At 42.7% G+C, this 13,518-nt stretch overlaps 1 protein-coding gene across 2 annotated transcripts; it reads right to left on the reverse strand.

Moving 5' to 3' along the window:
• Window positions 1–157: 157 nt before the first annotated feature.
• tmprss9 (transmembrane serine protease 9) lies at window positions 158–13,395 on the reverse strand. 2 transcript variants are annotated; one of them, XM_020048898.2, is made up of 17 exons: window positions 13,032–13,395; window positions 12,877–12,915; window positions 5,722–5,898; window positions 5,499–5,626; window positions 5,332–5,399; window positions 5,056–5,231; window positions 4,825–4,866; window positions 4,632–4,745; window positions 4,329–4,494; window positions 3,940–4,214; window positions 3,694–3,836; window positions 3,266–3,527; window positions 3,027–3,140; window positions 2,107–2,275; window positions 1,599–1,864; window positions 1,349–1,485; window positions 158–671 (listed from the first exon to the last, which is right to left on the reverse strand). In XM_020048898.2, the coding sequence occupies exons 3-17, from the start codon at window positions 5,852–5,854 to the stop codon at window positions 510–512; spliced, it is 2,355 nt and encodes a 784-aa protein (XP_019904457.1). In that variant the 5' UTR covers window positions 5,855–5,898; window positions 12,877–12,915; window positions 13,032–13,395; the 3' UTR covers window positions 158–509. The 2 variants fall into 2 exon arrangements, with proteins under 2 accessions (XP_019904457.1, XP_019904456.1); XM_020048897.2 differs by adding an exon at window positions 12,369–12,384 and having other exon boundaries at window positions 12,905–13,395.
• Between the last annotated feature and the right edge of the window lie 123 nt (window positions 13,396–13,518).

Genomic DNA, 13,518 nt, shown 5'->3' on the forward strand with positions numbered 1-13,518 from the left:
TATTCCTGGTAAAGTAATGTTTTCCTCTGTGGGAGGAACCAGGATTATAATTGTTCAGCACCTGAACTGCTTCCAGAAGTGCAGATAGAGCTATGCTAATCTATGATGCAAGGCTCCTTTTGTGAACATCTGCAAAAATTTTCAGCTTTCTGACTTCTAGGCGTTTAGCCCGCAGAATATGAACAAAGACCAACTGCAGTAACTGAAATGTTTTTGAAAATATGGATTATTTTTCCCTCAATACTGTAAAATAAATAGACCACTTCCCCATGTAAATATGCACGTTGTAGTAGAATATCCATAGACCACCATCATACACAATAATCCAAGATGAAGCTTTTAGCTGGATCTCCAGGTAGTTTCGTGAAGGTACAGTGGTGTACAGCAGTGTATCATCCTTGACCAGTAGCACGAGAAATGCCAGCGGTGGCTGCAACACAGAAAACCCATTGTGTCCTCGAGTATTGTATGATGTCTCTGTCCTTCTCAATTCCTCCCCTTCTATAGCCTCAGAAGGGGAGGTAGTCAGATATCCATTCCCTGATGGCAGTGACCTGTATGTAGACTCCTGGGAAACCACTGCGTCCACAGCCGTGTCCCCAGCTGGTCACTCCGGCAACAAACCACTGGCCAGAGGGTTCACGACATGTCAGTGGGCCACCAGAATCTCCCTAGTTCCAGAAAGAGAAAAAATACCTCTGTTAATAATGCTTTGTGGTGAATAAAAAAAAATACTTGACAGTAAGAACATTCAAAATGTGCATTGGTTATGGGTAGTGTGGGAAAATTCTAGGAATGTTCAATGAATTCCATGTTTTTGAAAATCCTGGTTAATGGATCTCTGATGGGCTTATTCCCTCCTGATCCTGGGAGTTCCACTAATGAGATTTTAGGAGGTTGTGGGAATTTATTTAAAGTTAACTTTTCAAGTCCTTGGAATGTGATTTAAAGGCATAACAACAAAATAAATCACCCAATTTAAATGTTCTCCACAGTGTAAACTAAACTTATTTTTGGGAACAGTGACACTTGGAGGCTTTTTAGACATCCATATGCCCAGCTATACACTAGATGCCCAGACACAGGAATGTACCATGGCTGACTTGGTTACATAAGCAGCTTAAGAGATGAGGAAGCTGGTGCCTTTTGAAGATGAATTATTTTCGGATCAGAATTATTTAAGTGCAGCAGTGTCTTCAGATTAATAACCATCCAAACTTTAATTTTCAAGATATGTACTTCTGCCCTAACAACGCTGACCTATCTTGAGCTACGGTGTTTTAAAGACATCAATTGATTGAACATGGGAGAAAGGGTGCACTATGCTTCCTGTCAGCTGAGCTCTTACAAGGCATGTGTCTTTGCCCCCCTCCATGTAACCGGCGCACATCATTCCGGGGGTGAGGCCATTGCCATAGGCCTGTAGGCAGTCGGACTGCTCGATAATGTTCACCGGAGCTTTCTGAAGCAGGTTGGTCAGAGAACCTGTGGGTGAGACAAATGTCAACATGAGTCGCGCAAGACTTCAATACACCCAATGCTTCTCACACACGAACATGCAAAACACGTCTCACGGAAACACCGGCCCTAACTCTCACCTCCCTCCCTCGTGGAGCCCCAACCGGTGATGTAGCACTCATTGTCCCTGTGGAAACGGTGTACCGGCGAGGGCAGGCACACCGCCTGGATGGTGTAGGACCTGGGTGCCGGGACAGCCAGCTCCAGGAGGGCCACATCGTTGTTCATGTTTGTGCTGTTGAAGCCCGGGTGCATTATGATCCTCTGGATAGGGATGACTAGAGCTCCCACCCCGGATCTCAGTACTGAACCCAGGCTCACAGACCAGCTGCCAGGGCCGGAGTCACTATGGTGATGGATCAGGACATAGTCACTGAGCTGATGGCCGAAGGCGCTGGAGTAAGGGTGTGGATTTCGGAGTGCGTGTAGAACTGAACGTTCTATATTGAGTTACGTGGCGCAGACAGAGACAGGCATGCCCTTAAACTATCCTGAACATAGGGAACATATGGATGGATGGGTAAGCTTGTGAAAATGTGAAGGGCCTACCATACATGCGGGATGTTGAGGCAGTGATGTGTTCTGTACCTTTTGAAGCAGTGGGCAGCAGTCAGGAGCCACTTGGAGTGTACGAGAGTGGCTCCGCAGCGGTGTGAGCGCTGGTACTGCAGGCTGCCAAGCCACGGCCACTCCCCCCTTCGAGCCGTCACCCCACCCACAATCCTTTGGGTGCCCACCCCTGGACGCATCCCACAGTCTACAGAGGGAGAGAGAGCACAAGATGGCAACTTAGAACTTAAAGTTGTCTATGAAAAAAGGGAGTCTTACATTGGGTTAATTTGCTACACACAGTGCCTCCAGAATCACTGCACCTCTTGGTAAAGATGAGCTACAAAAAAGCTATAATATGTTGTTGTTCATCATCTTAATGAAAACATTTCTTTAAGGATAACAATTGAAGAACTGCAGAAGTTTCAGAGCGCCAAGTCTCTAAGACAACAATTAAACATCACCTCCATGCCAACAAAGTATTTAGACGCCTTGCCAGAAAAAAGCCACTGCTCTGATAATATTTTTGTAGCCATTGCCTAATTTATAAAGTTCAACAACTTTGTTTAATTTAGTGTGTCCTCTGACCTCCTCCATATTGATATACTGTATAACTAAAAGGGTGTGTTTCCTTACGCCCCAGTGAAACAGGAAATCATGAATTCTGTCTTATATCAATGGGAAGATACTTCTGTCAGATTTTGTACATAAGAATTCCTGGCGGTGACAATAATTGTGAAAAACTTTAGATTAAAATAAGTATTGATCAATAGTAATAAACAAATCCTTGAACAACCTAAGTTCTCATATTTTGAGTGTAAGACCAAGCTGATATACAACTATGCCATATTTCATAGCCTTCCTTATCTTTACCAAGGGGTCCAATAATTCTGGAGGTCACCGTATGTTGACAACTGACACGGTTGTACGGTTTGTCAGATGGCCGGCGATAAACCCACCACAGTTCTTCTCATCAGCCTCGTTAATGCAGTCAGTGACACTATCACACTCAGGGTTAATCTTGCTGATACACTCCCCAGCTCTGCACTGGAAGTTCTCAGTACAGTTCACATCTGTCAGGAATACACAACCATCGGAACCCAATGATTATTTACACGATACAAATGTTTTATTATGAAACGTCAAATGCCTAATATGGTTTCTGTAACTTTGCTCATGAAAACATGCTGTACAGTACCAGGCATGAGTGGCGCCGCTGCCATTATCTTGGAAATAGGACTGACTGTTGCTGTGGGAACCGGCACCATTGGCATGGAGTGGACCGGGGAGTGGAGCCTGCCAGGGTTGGTGTGGCTGAGGATCCAGTTCCGTAATCTGGTGACACGGGAATAGACCCCTGGCTTGTTGATCTGAGCACAGCCAATGCCCCAGCTCACCACCCCAGCCAGGAAGAACCGCCCTGGGGCCTCCTCGCACACCAGTGGCCCTCCAGAGTCACCCTAATATTGATTGAATATAAAAGTCAGGGAACGTAATAAGCATGTCAACATACTGTCAACCCAGGCCAGTAGTTGTAGGGGAGCCCTATGTAATAGTGATGGAACAACCCTGTAGAGGCAATACAAAAAGTGAGACAAAAAATGAGAGAACCTCTCTTCTTCTCACCTGGCAAGAGTCGACTTTCCCCTGAAGGAAGCCAGCACACATCATGTTTTCGGTCAAGGTGCCTCTGTAAACGGATGACTTGTTGCAGACCTTTGAATCAATTATATTCACCACTGCCTTCTGCAGAGTTGGTGGGGTACTAACTACACAGCAGAGAGCAGTCAGTGAGCACAACAACACAGTGGGGAAGGTGTGACGCTGAAGGAAAACGCTGTGGTTATGAAGACGTCATCGAAGGTAACTCACGTGAGTGCTGTCCGAGAGCACCCCAGCCTGACACCACGCAGTTCCTCCCAGGGCTGAAGACATGGGAGGAGGAGGGAAGACAGACCGGCTGGATGTAGGGGCCGAAGGTGAGGGCAGTCTCTAGCTCCAGCACGGTCACGTCGTTGTCTGTGGTCGAAGGGTTATAATCTGGAGAGACCACCACAGACTTGACGTTCACAGAGACGGCTCCCCGCTCTTCACCACTCACCAGGTGGGCTCCGACCAGGGCGGTCCATTCTTGCGGGTTCTTGTCCCTGTGTGATTGGAAAAGAGAGGTCAACTGATGCCACTTCAATTGGACACAGTCAACCTCGCCTCTCCAACCTGTCCATGTGTCAGGAGCTCTACTGGCACGAGTAGTGACTTACTTTTCAAAGCAGTGAGCGGCAGTGACCAGCCACTGGCGGTTGACGATGGAGGCTCCACAGGTGTGTCTGCCGTGCAACCTCAGACTGACCTGCCAGGGCAGCTCCCCAGGCCGGGCTTCTACTCCGCCCACTATCCTGTTGCCCATGGCTGGGCGAGTACCGCAGGCTGGAGACAAAGGCAGTAAGTTAGTACATGGTGAAAATGTCTTGTGTTGGCTTACTGTAATTGTATTTCATTGTGTAGCTGGAGACCGCACTTCTTCAGGGTCATTCTTTCTGTGGTAGAGGTTAAAGAGCACTTACAGCAGTAAGCCTCGTCAGAGCCATCGGCACAGTCTGGGATGAAGTCACACTCTGCGTTGGCCTTGGTGACACACTCACTATTGTCACAGGTGAAAGTGTTTTCAGGGCAGATTGCTGGGGGGATACAGTATCACAGGATCAGACAGTAAAACCTGACCCAGGATCAAGGTTAAGGCAGAATAGAAGCACTCACCTATATCGTTTCCAATTTTATAGAATGACTTTCCGCTGGCCCCTAGGGAGTGAACAAAAAGGAAATAAAGATTGGATAAAATATTACCCGTACGTAGCTATAAACTTTGATTACGATAGAACCATGCCAATATTTATGCCTGTCTTTTTTCAAACTAAAATATCCATTTCGGTCTAAATATGGTCTAGCTATTAAGATAATGTATGTGTTAGACAAAAGATGGCACAGTACCCAGTAAGACAATTGCGTTGATCTCTCCATACGCCGGCACTTTTATGGGTTTCCCATGAAGCAGGGAATTCAGCCCTACCCTTATGAGATCCTGAATAAAGTTATCAGAGTACTGCTGGGCCTTAGACACACTGAAGACCAATTGAAAAGTGGCCATGACATCCCCTTTGATGTTACTGGAAAATAGGAAATTAGATTAAACATAATACTAGAGGACTGAAAAATGTAGACCATGCATTTTTTGAGTACATTGAGTGTAATTCAGTTTGGTCTTACCCATAGGCAACAATGTTACAGTCAATATAGTGACGTGCTATTGAAGAGGCAATGAAAACATTCTTGATCTGAAAGTGTAACGGAAAGATGTATTAAATTAATAAGATGATTAAATATGAACGTGATATGAGATCAGGCCCCTTAACCTCAATGCAGTCAGCTCTTACCTTAGACTTTAGAGTAAAAGTCAGAACTATAGAGAATGCAGAGCTCTCATCGAGCAGGTCAGGGCCATACTTCAGACCTGTCAGCTCCACTGTCTCAATGAAGTAATGCTTCTCTTGCACCAAGTATGCTGATGATGTCAGAGAGGATGAGGTATTGGTAACTACTCCTATTCAGTTAGCCTACAGAGTATCTTATGAGCATGACGAATGTAATTTGACTCACCAACCAACAAGCCCACAAATACTCCAATGAAGATGAGGATAACAGCCAAGAGGATGCTCCTACAGCAGACAGAGTTGGGGGGAGTAGCAGGGCGTTCCCCTGGGGACCACTCACAATCTTTCTTTACCTCCATGTTGGATTCGAAGCGAGCTTACCTTACACAGAGCATTCCAATATCTGCACATAGAATGGAATTATCTTCAACAAAGTGTTTGTCTTGAAACTAGCTTTACATAAAGATTTATTATGGGAATCTTTTCCATCAGTTGTAAAAGTGATGCTGTCGAGCCAAAACCTGGAAAGTTTTGTACTATGAACATGTACAATGTCTTCGGAAAGCATTCAGACCCCTCACTTTCTCCAAATGTTTTTATATTGTAGACATTGTTGATTAAATGTTTTTTTTTTTTTTGCTGTCAACCTACACACAATACCCCATAATAACAAAACAAAAAAAATACAGTATGTTTTTACATTTGTGACAATTTATTGAAAATGGAAATATACAAAATGGAAATATCTGATGTACATAAGTATTCAGACTCTTTATTCTGTACTTTTGGTGAAGTGCCTTTGGCAGCGATCACAGCTTTAAGTCTTTTGGGTATGTCTCTGCCAGCTGTGCACACCAGTTTCGCCTTTTCTTCCTTGAAAAACATCTTAAGCTCTTTCAGACTGGATGGGCACATGGGTGAACTGAATTCTGCAGGTCTCCACACAGATTTTCAATCAAGTCTTTGGCTGGGCCACTCAGGGTCATTCACAAACCTGTCCCGATGCCACTCCCGCGTTGTCTTGGCTGTGTGCTTCAGGTTGTTATTGTGCTAAAAGATTAATTTTTGTCCCAATCTGTGGTCCTGTGTGTTCTGGATCAGGTTTTCTTCAAGGACTCATATTTTGCTCTGTTCAATGTTGGTGATAATTAAGGTATTCCATTTAGGAATAATGGAAGCCACTGTGTTCTTGGGAACTTTCAATGCTGCAGAAATGCTTTGGTACCCTTCCCCAGATCTGATAAATGCACCGGAGATCAATTTTGAGTGTCATACTTAGATTACCAGTCAAAAGTTAGTTGAGAGAATGCCAAGCTGGTTGAGAGAATTCCAAGAGCATGCAAAACAGGCAGACAAAGGTTGGCTACTTTGAAGAATCTACAATATGAAATGTATTTTGATCTGTTTAGCACTTCTTCAGTTACTACATGATTCAAAATAGGTTATTTAATAGTTTTGATGTCTTTACTATTATTTTACAATGTGGAAAAATAAGGAAAAACCCTTGAATGGGTAGGTGTGTCCAAAACTTTGACTGACACTGTAAGTTAATGTGATATTTCTGTTTGGTACATTCTAAAACAATGTTTTTGCTTGGACATGGGAATATGGGGAATTGTAAATAGATTGATCAAAATGTATTTGATCCATTTTAGATTATGACATTAACATAAAATGTGGGAAAAGTGAAGCGGTCTGAATAGTTTCACTGTATATTTTACACACATTTAAACAACATACATTTGTAAATCCAGCCCAGAATTGGTGGATTGAAAATGCCCCAGACTGCATCTTTAAGGCAACATGCCCTGAAATAGACTATGTATATGAAAGCATTGCCATTTTCTTCATTTACATTAAATTCATTTTTCTTACTGAGTGCATACACTGGTGTTGCCCTATTGATACTGTAGCATTTGGCAGGCAGATTCTCAAACCTTTGGCTCCCCAGGGACATCCCATTTGGATTGGCGAGTAGTGGCCTTACCAAGGTCGTTACAATACCTTAATAAAACCTATCAAAGACATAAATGCATGGATTGTACATAATGTTTCGCAACTAGACATGGATAAGATTTTGGTTAGTGGTGCCAAGGCCCAAAGAGAAACTGAGTGCATGGTCACACGCATATTGGACTGTCCTTGTTTTAGCACAAAGAGGCAACTCTGAGGGACCCTGCAGCATCTAACCAGCTCCCTGCATCTCATGACAAGGATGACACCACATGGCACCCTGGCACTAGGGCTGACACGATTATGACGTTTTCGTTGACGATTAATTATCACACAAATAAATGTGATTACTTATATAATTGTCTACACTGTTAATTTTACGCCCCTATTGTAGTGTAAGCCCTAATAATATTGTGAAAATACACATGGATCCAGGAACCGGTTCTTCAGATTAAATCCATGTTGTTCACTATCACTCTTCACAAATTGAAACCGCAACGCAATGACAATTAGACTAAATTTTTCTGCTTATCGTGACGTTTTACCTCTTGCACAAAATATTATAGCCTAGTTAATTGAAATAGCTTATTCTAAAACAAATATGTAGGCCTTCTTAACGTAGCAAAACCTTTCAATGCTCAGTTGATTAATTTTCGAAAAGAATATACAGGATGATTGATTTTATTTTCAAACGTTAATCTGCAATGGGACAACAGATATTTCTATTCATGCATTTTAATGTGCATTATCTAATTACAAAATATGAATGGAAATGACTACATTTGACTTACAGCATTAGTAAAAATATTTCAATATTTATTTTGTTGATCAGAATTGACGGGTCAAATAGGTGACTAAAAAGCGTTTGTTTATGAAATGATATTGTTGCAAAATTGCATGACGTTGCATTGCAAACATTTCTAAACTGGGTTTAAACATACTGAAATTAAGAACCAAATGACTTTCAGTAGATGATCAGCGCCTATAACTTCCCCGCAGAGCTATCCAACGCTCTTCTGCAGCCCAGGGCTAGACATCCTAACGGACTGAAACGGAGATAACAGACATGGTATTTGTTAAGAGGTTTCTAACATCTGCGTAAAAATACCTCAATCAGAGTGGAAACATATGATTTTGGAGGACACCCTGGCATCATCATGGATGTAGAGGAACATAATATTAAGGTGAATTATGGTGCATGCACCGTCACGGCATCAACAAATGATTCTGCCCAAGTCCAAAGGAAAATATTTGTTGGTACTTTGATGGACAGATGATTTGTCTGATGCCAGAGCCACAGGCTGTTAATAAACACTCTGGGCAGATGGAAAAATGGACCTGGAGGTTTGTGGAAGAGCATTTGAAGGTGAAAGGGGGAGAGATGGAAAGAGAGGAAGCGAGAGAGGAGGACAGGAAGAGATGGACAGGAATGTGTTTTAATGGTAATTCCAATTATTTTGTACAATGTGATTTGTGTTGTTTTTCCACAATGAATGTATAACTGAATAGCAGTTCCAATGTTGTTACTACATGTATTACTATGTACACCGACCAGCCATAACATTATGACCACTGAGAGGTGAGGTGAATAAAACTGATGATCTCATCATGGAATCTGTCAGTGAAGGCAGCAAGTGAACATTCTGTCCTCAAAGTTGATTTGTTAGAAGCAGGAAAAATTGGCAAAAATAAGGATCTGAGCGACTTTGGATCTGAGCGACAAATTGTGATGGCTAGACGACTCCAAAACTGCTGCCCTCGTGGGGTGTTCCCTGTCTGCAGTGGTCAGTATCTATCAAAATTGATCCGAGGAAGAAAGGAAGGAAAAGCAGTGAACCAGCGACAGGGTCATGGGCGGCCAAGGCTCATTGATGCACGTGGGGAGCAAAGGCAGGCCCATGTGGTCCGATCCAACAAACAGGCTACTGTAGCTCTAATTGCTGAAAAAGTTAATGCTGGCACTGATAGAAAGGTGTCAGAACACACAATGCATCCCAGTTTGTTGCGTATGGGGCTGTGTAGCCATAGACCAGTCAGGGTGCCTATGCTGACACCTGTCCACTACCAAAAGCACCTACAATAGGCACATACAGTGGGGAGAACAAATATTTGATACACTGCCAATTTTGCAGGCTTTCCCACTTACAAAGCATATAGAGGTCTGTAATTTTTATCATAGGTACTCTTCAACTGTGAGTGGCGGAATCTAAAACAAAAATCCAGAAAATCACATTGTATGATTTTTAAGTAAATAATTAGCATTTTATTGCATGACATAAGTATTTGATACATCAGAAAAGCAGAACTTATTATTTGGTACAGAAACCTTTGTTTGCAATTACAGAGATCATACGTTTCCTGTAGTTCTTGACCAGGTTTGCACACACTGCAGCAGGGATTTTGGCCCACTCCTCCATACAGACCTTCTCCAGATCCTTCAGGTTTCGGGGCTGTCGCTGTGCAATACAGACTTTCAGCTCCCTCCAAAGATTTTCTATTGGGTTCAGGTCTGGAGACTGGCTAGGCCACTCCAGGACCTTGAAATCCTTCTTACGGAGCCACTCCTTAGTTGCCCTGGCTGTGTGTTTCGGGTCATTGTCATACTGGAAGACCCAGCCACGACCCATCTTCAATGCTCTTACTGAGGGAAGGAGGTTGTTGGCCAGGATCTCGCAATACATGGCCCCATCCATCCTCCCCTCAATACGGTGCAGTTGTCCTGTCTCCTTTGCAGAAAAGCATCCCCAAAGAATGATGTTTCCACCTCCATGCTTGACGGTTGGGATGGTGTTCTTGGGGTTGTACTCATCCTTCTTCTTCCTCCAAACACGGTGAGTGGAGTTTAGACCAAAAAGCTCTATTTTTGTCTCATCAGACCACATGACCTTCTCCCATTCCTCCTCTGGATCATCCAGATGACCACTGGCAAACATCAGATGGGCCTGGACATGCGCTGGCTTGAGCAGGGGGACCTTGCGTGCGCTGCAGGGTTTTAATCAATTTCTTTGAGACTGTGATCCCAGCTCTCTTCAGGTCATTGACCAGGTCCTGCCGTGTAGTTCTGGGCTGATCCCTCACCTTCCTCATGATCATTGATGCCCCACGAGGTGAGATCTTGCATGGAGCCCCAGACAGAGGGAGATTGACTGTCATCTTGAACTTCTTCCATTTTCTAATAATTGCGCCAACAGTTGTTGTCCTGTAGCCCATCCCAGCCTTGTGCAGGTCTAAAATTGTATCCCTGATGTCCTTACACAGCTCTCTGGTCTTGGCCATTGTGGAGAGGTTGGAGTCTGTTTGATTGAGTGTGTGGACAGGTGTCTTTTATACAGGTAATGAGTTCAAACAGGTGCAGTTAATACAGGTAATGAGTGGAGAACAGGAGGGCTTCTTAAAGAAAAACTAACAGGTCTGTGAGAGCCGGAATTCTTACTGGTTGGTAGGTGATTAAAATACTTATGTCATGCAATAAAATGCAAATTAATTATTTAAAAATCATACAATGTGATTTTCTGGATTTTTGTTTTATATTCCATCTCTCACAGTTGAAGTGTACCTATGATAAAAATGATAGACCTCTACATGCTTTCTAAGTAGAACAACCTGCAAAATCGGCAGTGTATCAAATACTTGTTCTCCCCACTGTATGCTTTAGGACTGGACCATGGAACAATGGAAGAAGATGGCCTGGTCTGATGAATCACGTATTCTTTTACATCACGTGAATGGCGCGTGTGGGTCGGTTACCTGAAGAACACATAGCAACAGGATGCACTATGGGAAGAAGTCAAGCCGGCGGAGGCAGTGTGATGCTTTGGGCAATGTTCTGGAAGGAAACCTTGGGTCCTGCCATTCATGGATGTTACTTTGACCCGTACAACCTACCTGAGCATTGTTGCAGACCATGTGCACCCTTTCATGGCAACGGAATTCCCTGATGGCACTGGTCTCTTTCAGCAGGATAATGTGTCCTACCACAAAGCAAAAATGGTTCAGGAATGGTATGAGGAACACAACAACGAGTTCAAGGTGTTGACTTGGCCTCTAAATTCCCCAGATCTCAATTCAATCGAGCATCTGTGGGATCTGCAGGACAACCTGGTCTTACACGACTTAAAGGAACTGCTGCTAACATCTTGGTGCCAGATACCACAGCACACTTTCAGAGGTCTAGTGGAGTCCATGCCTCGACGGGTCAGGGCTGTTTTGGCGGCAAAAAGTGGACCTAAACAATATTAGGCAGGTGGTCATAATGTTATGGCTGATTGGTTTAGATGTCTATTCAATGTTCAATATTCAGTGTTCAATTTATTTTCTGTCCCATTATAGCTGTCCACCCTGTTGGAATCTTTTTCAAATTAATTCAGTTACATTGCCACATCAAGAATTTGTGTAATGTATTTTAAAAAGCAAGACACAGCCAACACCACACAATTATAAAGTTAGAAAAAATATAATTAATACCTGTCTCTATTTAGAAAGATATGGTTGAAGAATCTTCATAAAAGTTCTGTATAAAACCACACATTGTATACAAAATCTGTTATTTCTTTACAATTTGACCAGAACAAATGGGCAGCGTTGACACAATATAGCTTTATGAAAAAGTTAATATTACTAAACTAGTCAAATAAAAGTAATTAAAGACGGTTAAGTGCATGTCCGTAGCAGGGTGGACATATCATGGCTGATTCACTGAAAATGTGTTTATAATTTTCTAAGTGCTGGGGCTTGGCCAGCATGTTTTTCTGCAAGTCTAATATTTCCTTTTCATATTAACACCTAAATGTGTTAAATGTTTCATGCTCCAAATGGTACTGTTTTGTGATATTGAACCTTTTTTGTTAAGCACTTTTAAATACATTTTATCTAAGAATTAAGCTAAAACCTTTGGATTGATTGATAATTACACCACTTTACCGTACATTAATTTCATCTGCAGCTCATGGGGAGAAAAGGCATGTCGTCAAACCAATGTTAATATCTTAGCATAGCAAGAATCAAATCTTCATGCGATTTACTTGAGACATAATCATAGCACTATAATGGTAGGCGTTTATAGGGTTAATATGATATACATTTGTTTATTAATGAAGAGCTTCGTTTTGCACAAATATGCGCTTACTCGTCGAAATGCACAGAATAAATCGATTAGGAATGCAAAGGACTAATACAAGGTATGATAATGATGTGTACCCGGTGACCCTATGCAAATGTAAGGAACAAATGGTGAGTCGACATCTAGCGTTGCGAGAAAAGCACCCTAAACTAGTTGAATGTAGTTTTGGAGTCGAATCCCCTTTTACTCATATATGCCTAATTATTTAGAGCAATTCGACAAAGGAAGTGTTTGCTGGCGCTCTTCATCAAAAGTCCAACGACAGCGTAACCGCATGCAGTAAAAGTAAAACAAACTATGCCAACTCACCAGTCTGGTATCAATGTCCAACGCTTACCTTCACAGTATCTGTTTCAGAGGATGAGTCGGGACAGATAAAACATCAATGGAGGCTGAATACATCGGAAACAGGTCCAGTATTTATTTGTGCAACCTGCCAGTGGGCGTGAAGGCGCTGGAATTACCTTGCTCAGGTACTTCCCTTTACAAATCCTCTGAGCCTCCCACCAACCCTGATCCCACATAGAGCCTTTAAAAGGGTTTTGACCACACACAGATGTACATAAGCTTCATGGTACACATTATGTGACCAAACAGCAGGGAATTACTGGGAATTAGGGGCTTGGCAGACAGTGTTTTACAAAAAAGATTCAGCTGGAAAATGTTCATGTATGTAAAATGCTTGGTAGAAATGTTTAGATTGGCTATATTCATGGCCAGGTATTACATCTATTATCATCTGTTGTCTCCTGGCATCAGAAAACTCTTCAAGATGGAGGAGTCGTGGAATTCTTTTAACTTTTGGCTTGATGCCTCTACTCTTGGCAGATCTCTAATTCTTATACAAGGACTGCAGTCTCCCTGGCCAACTTTGCTTATCAGTTCTAGTTACTTGGTGCAGTTCGACGACATTCTGCCATTTGCAATACACTACTTTGGATTAAAAAAACA

Source organism: Esox lucius, chromosome 8, assembly GCF_011004845.1.
Source record: "Esox lucius isolate fEsoLuc1 chromosome 8, fEsoLuc1.pri, whole genome shotgun sequence".
NCBI lineage: Eukaryota > Metazoa > Chordata > Actinopteri > Esociformes > Esocidae > Esox > Esox lucius.

What these genes read in the sequence shown, in the direction of transcription:
- tmprss9 (XM_020048898.2), bottom strand. Translation starts at nt 5,854, where the DNA reads ATGGAGGTAAAGAAAGATTGTGAGTGGTCCCCAGGGGAACGCCCTGCT. An exon ending in CTCTGACGAGGCTTACTGCT is followed by an intron (nt 4,495 to 4,631) that starts GTAAGTGCTCTT and finishes CTTTGTCTCCAG; the next exon opens with CCTGCGGTACTCGCCCAGCC. An exon ending in GGCTGATGAGAAGAACTGTG is followed by an intron (nt 2,276 to 3,026) that starts GTGGGTTTATCG and finishes CTCCCTCTGTAG; the next exon opens with ACTGTGGGATGCGTCCAGGG.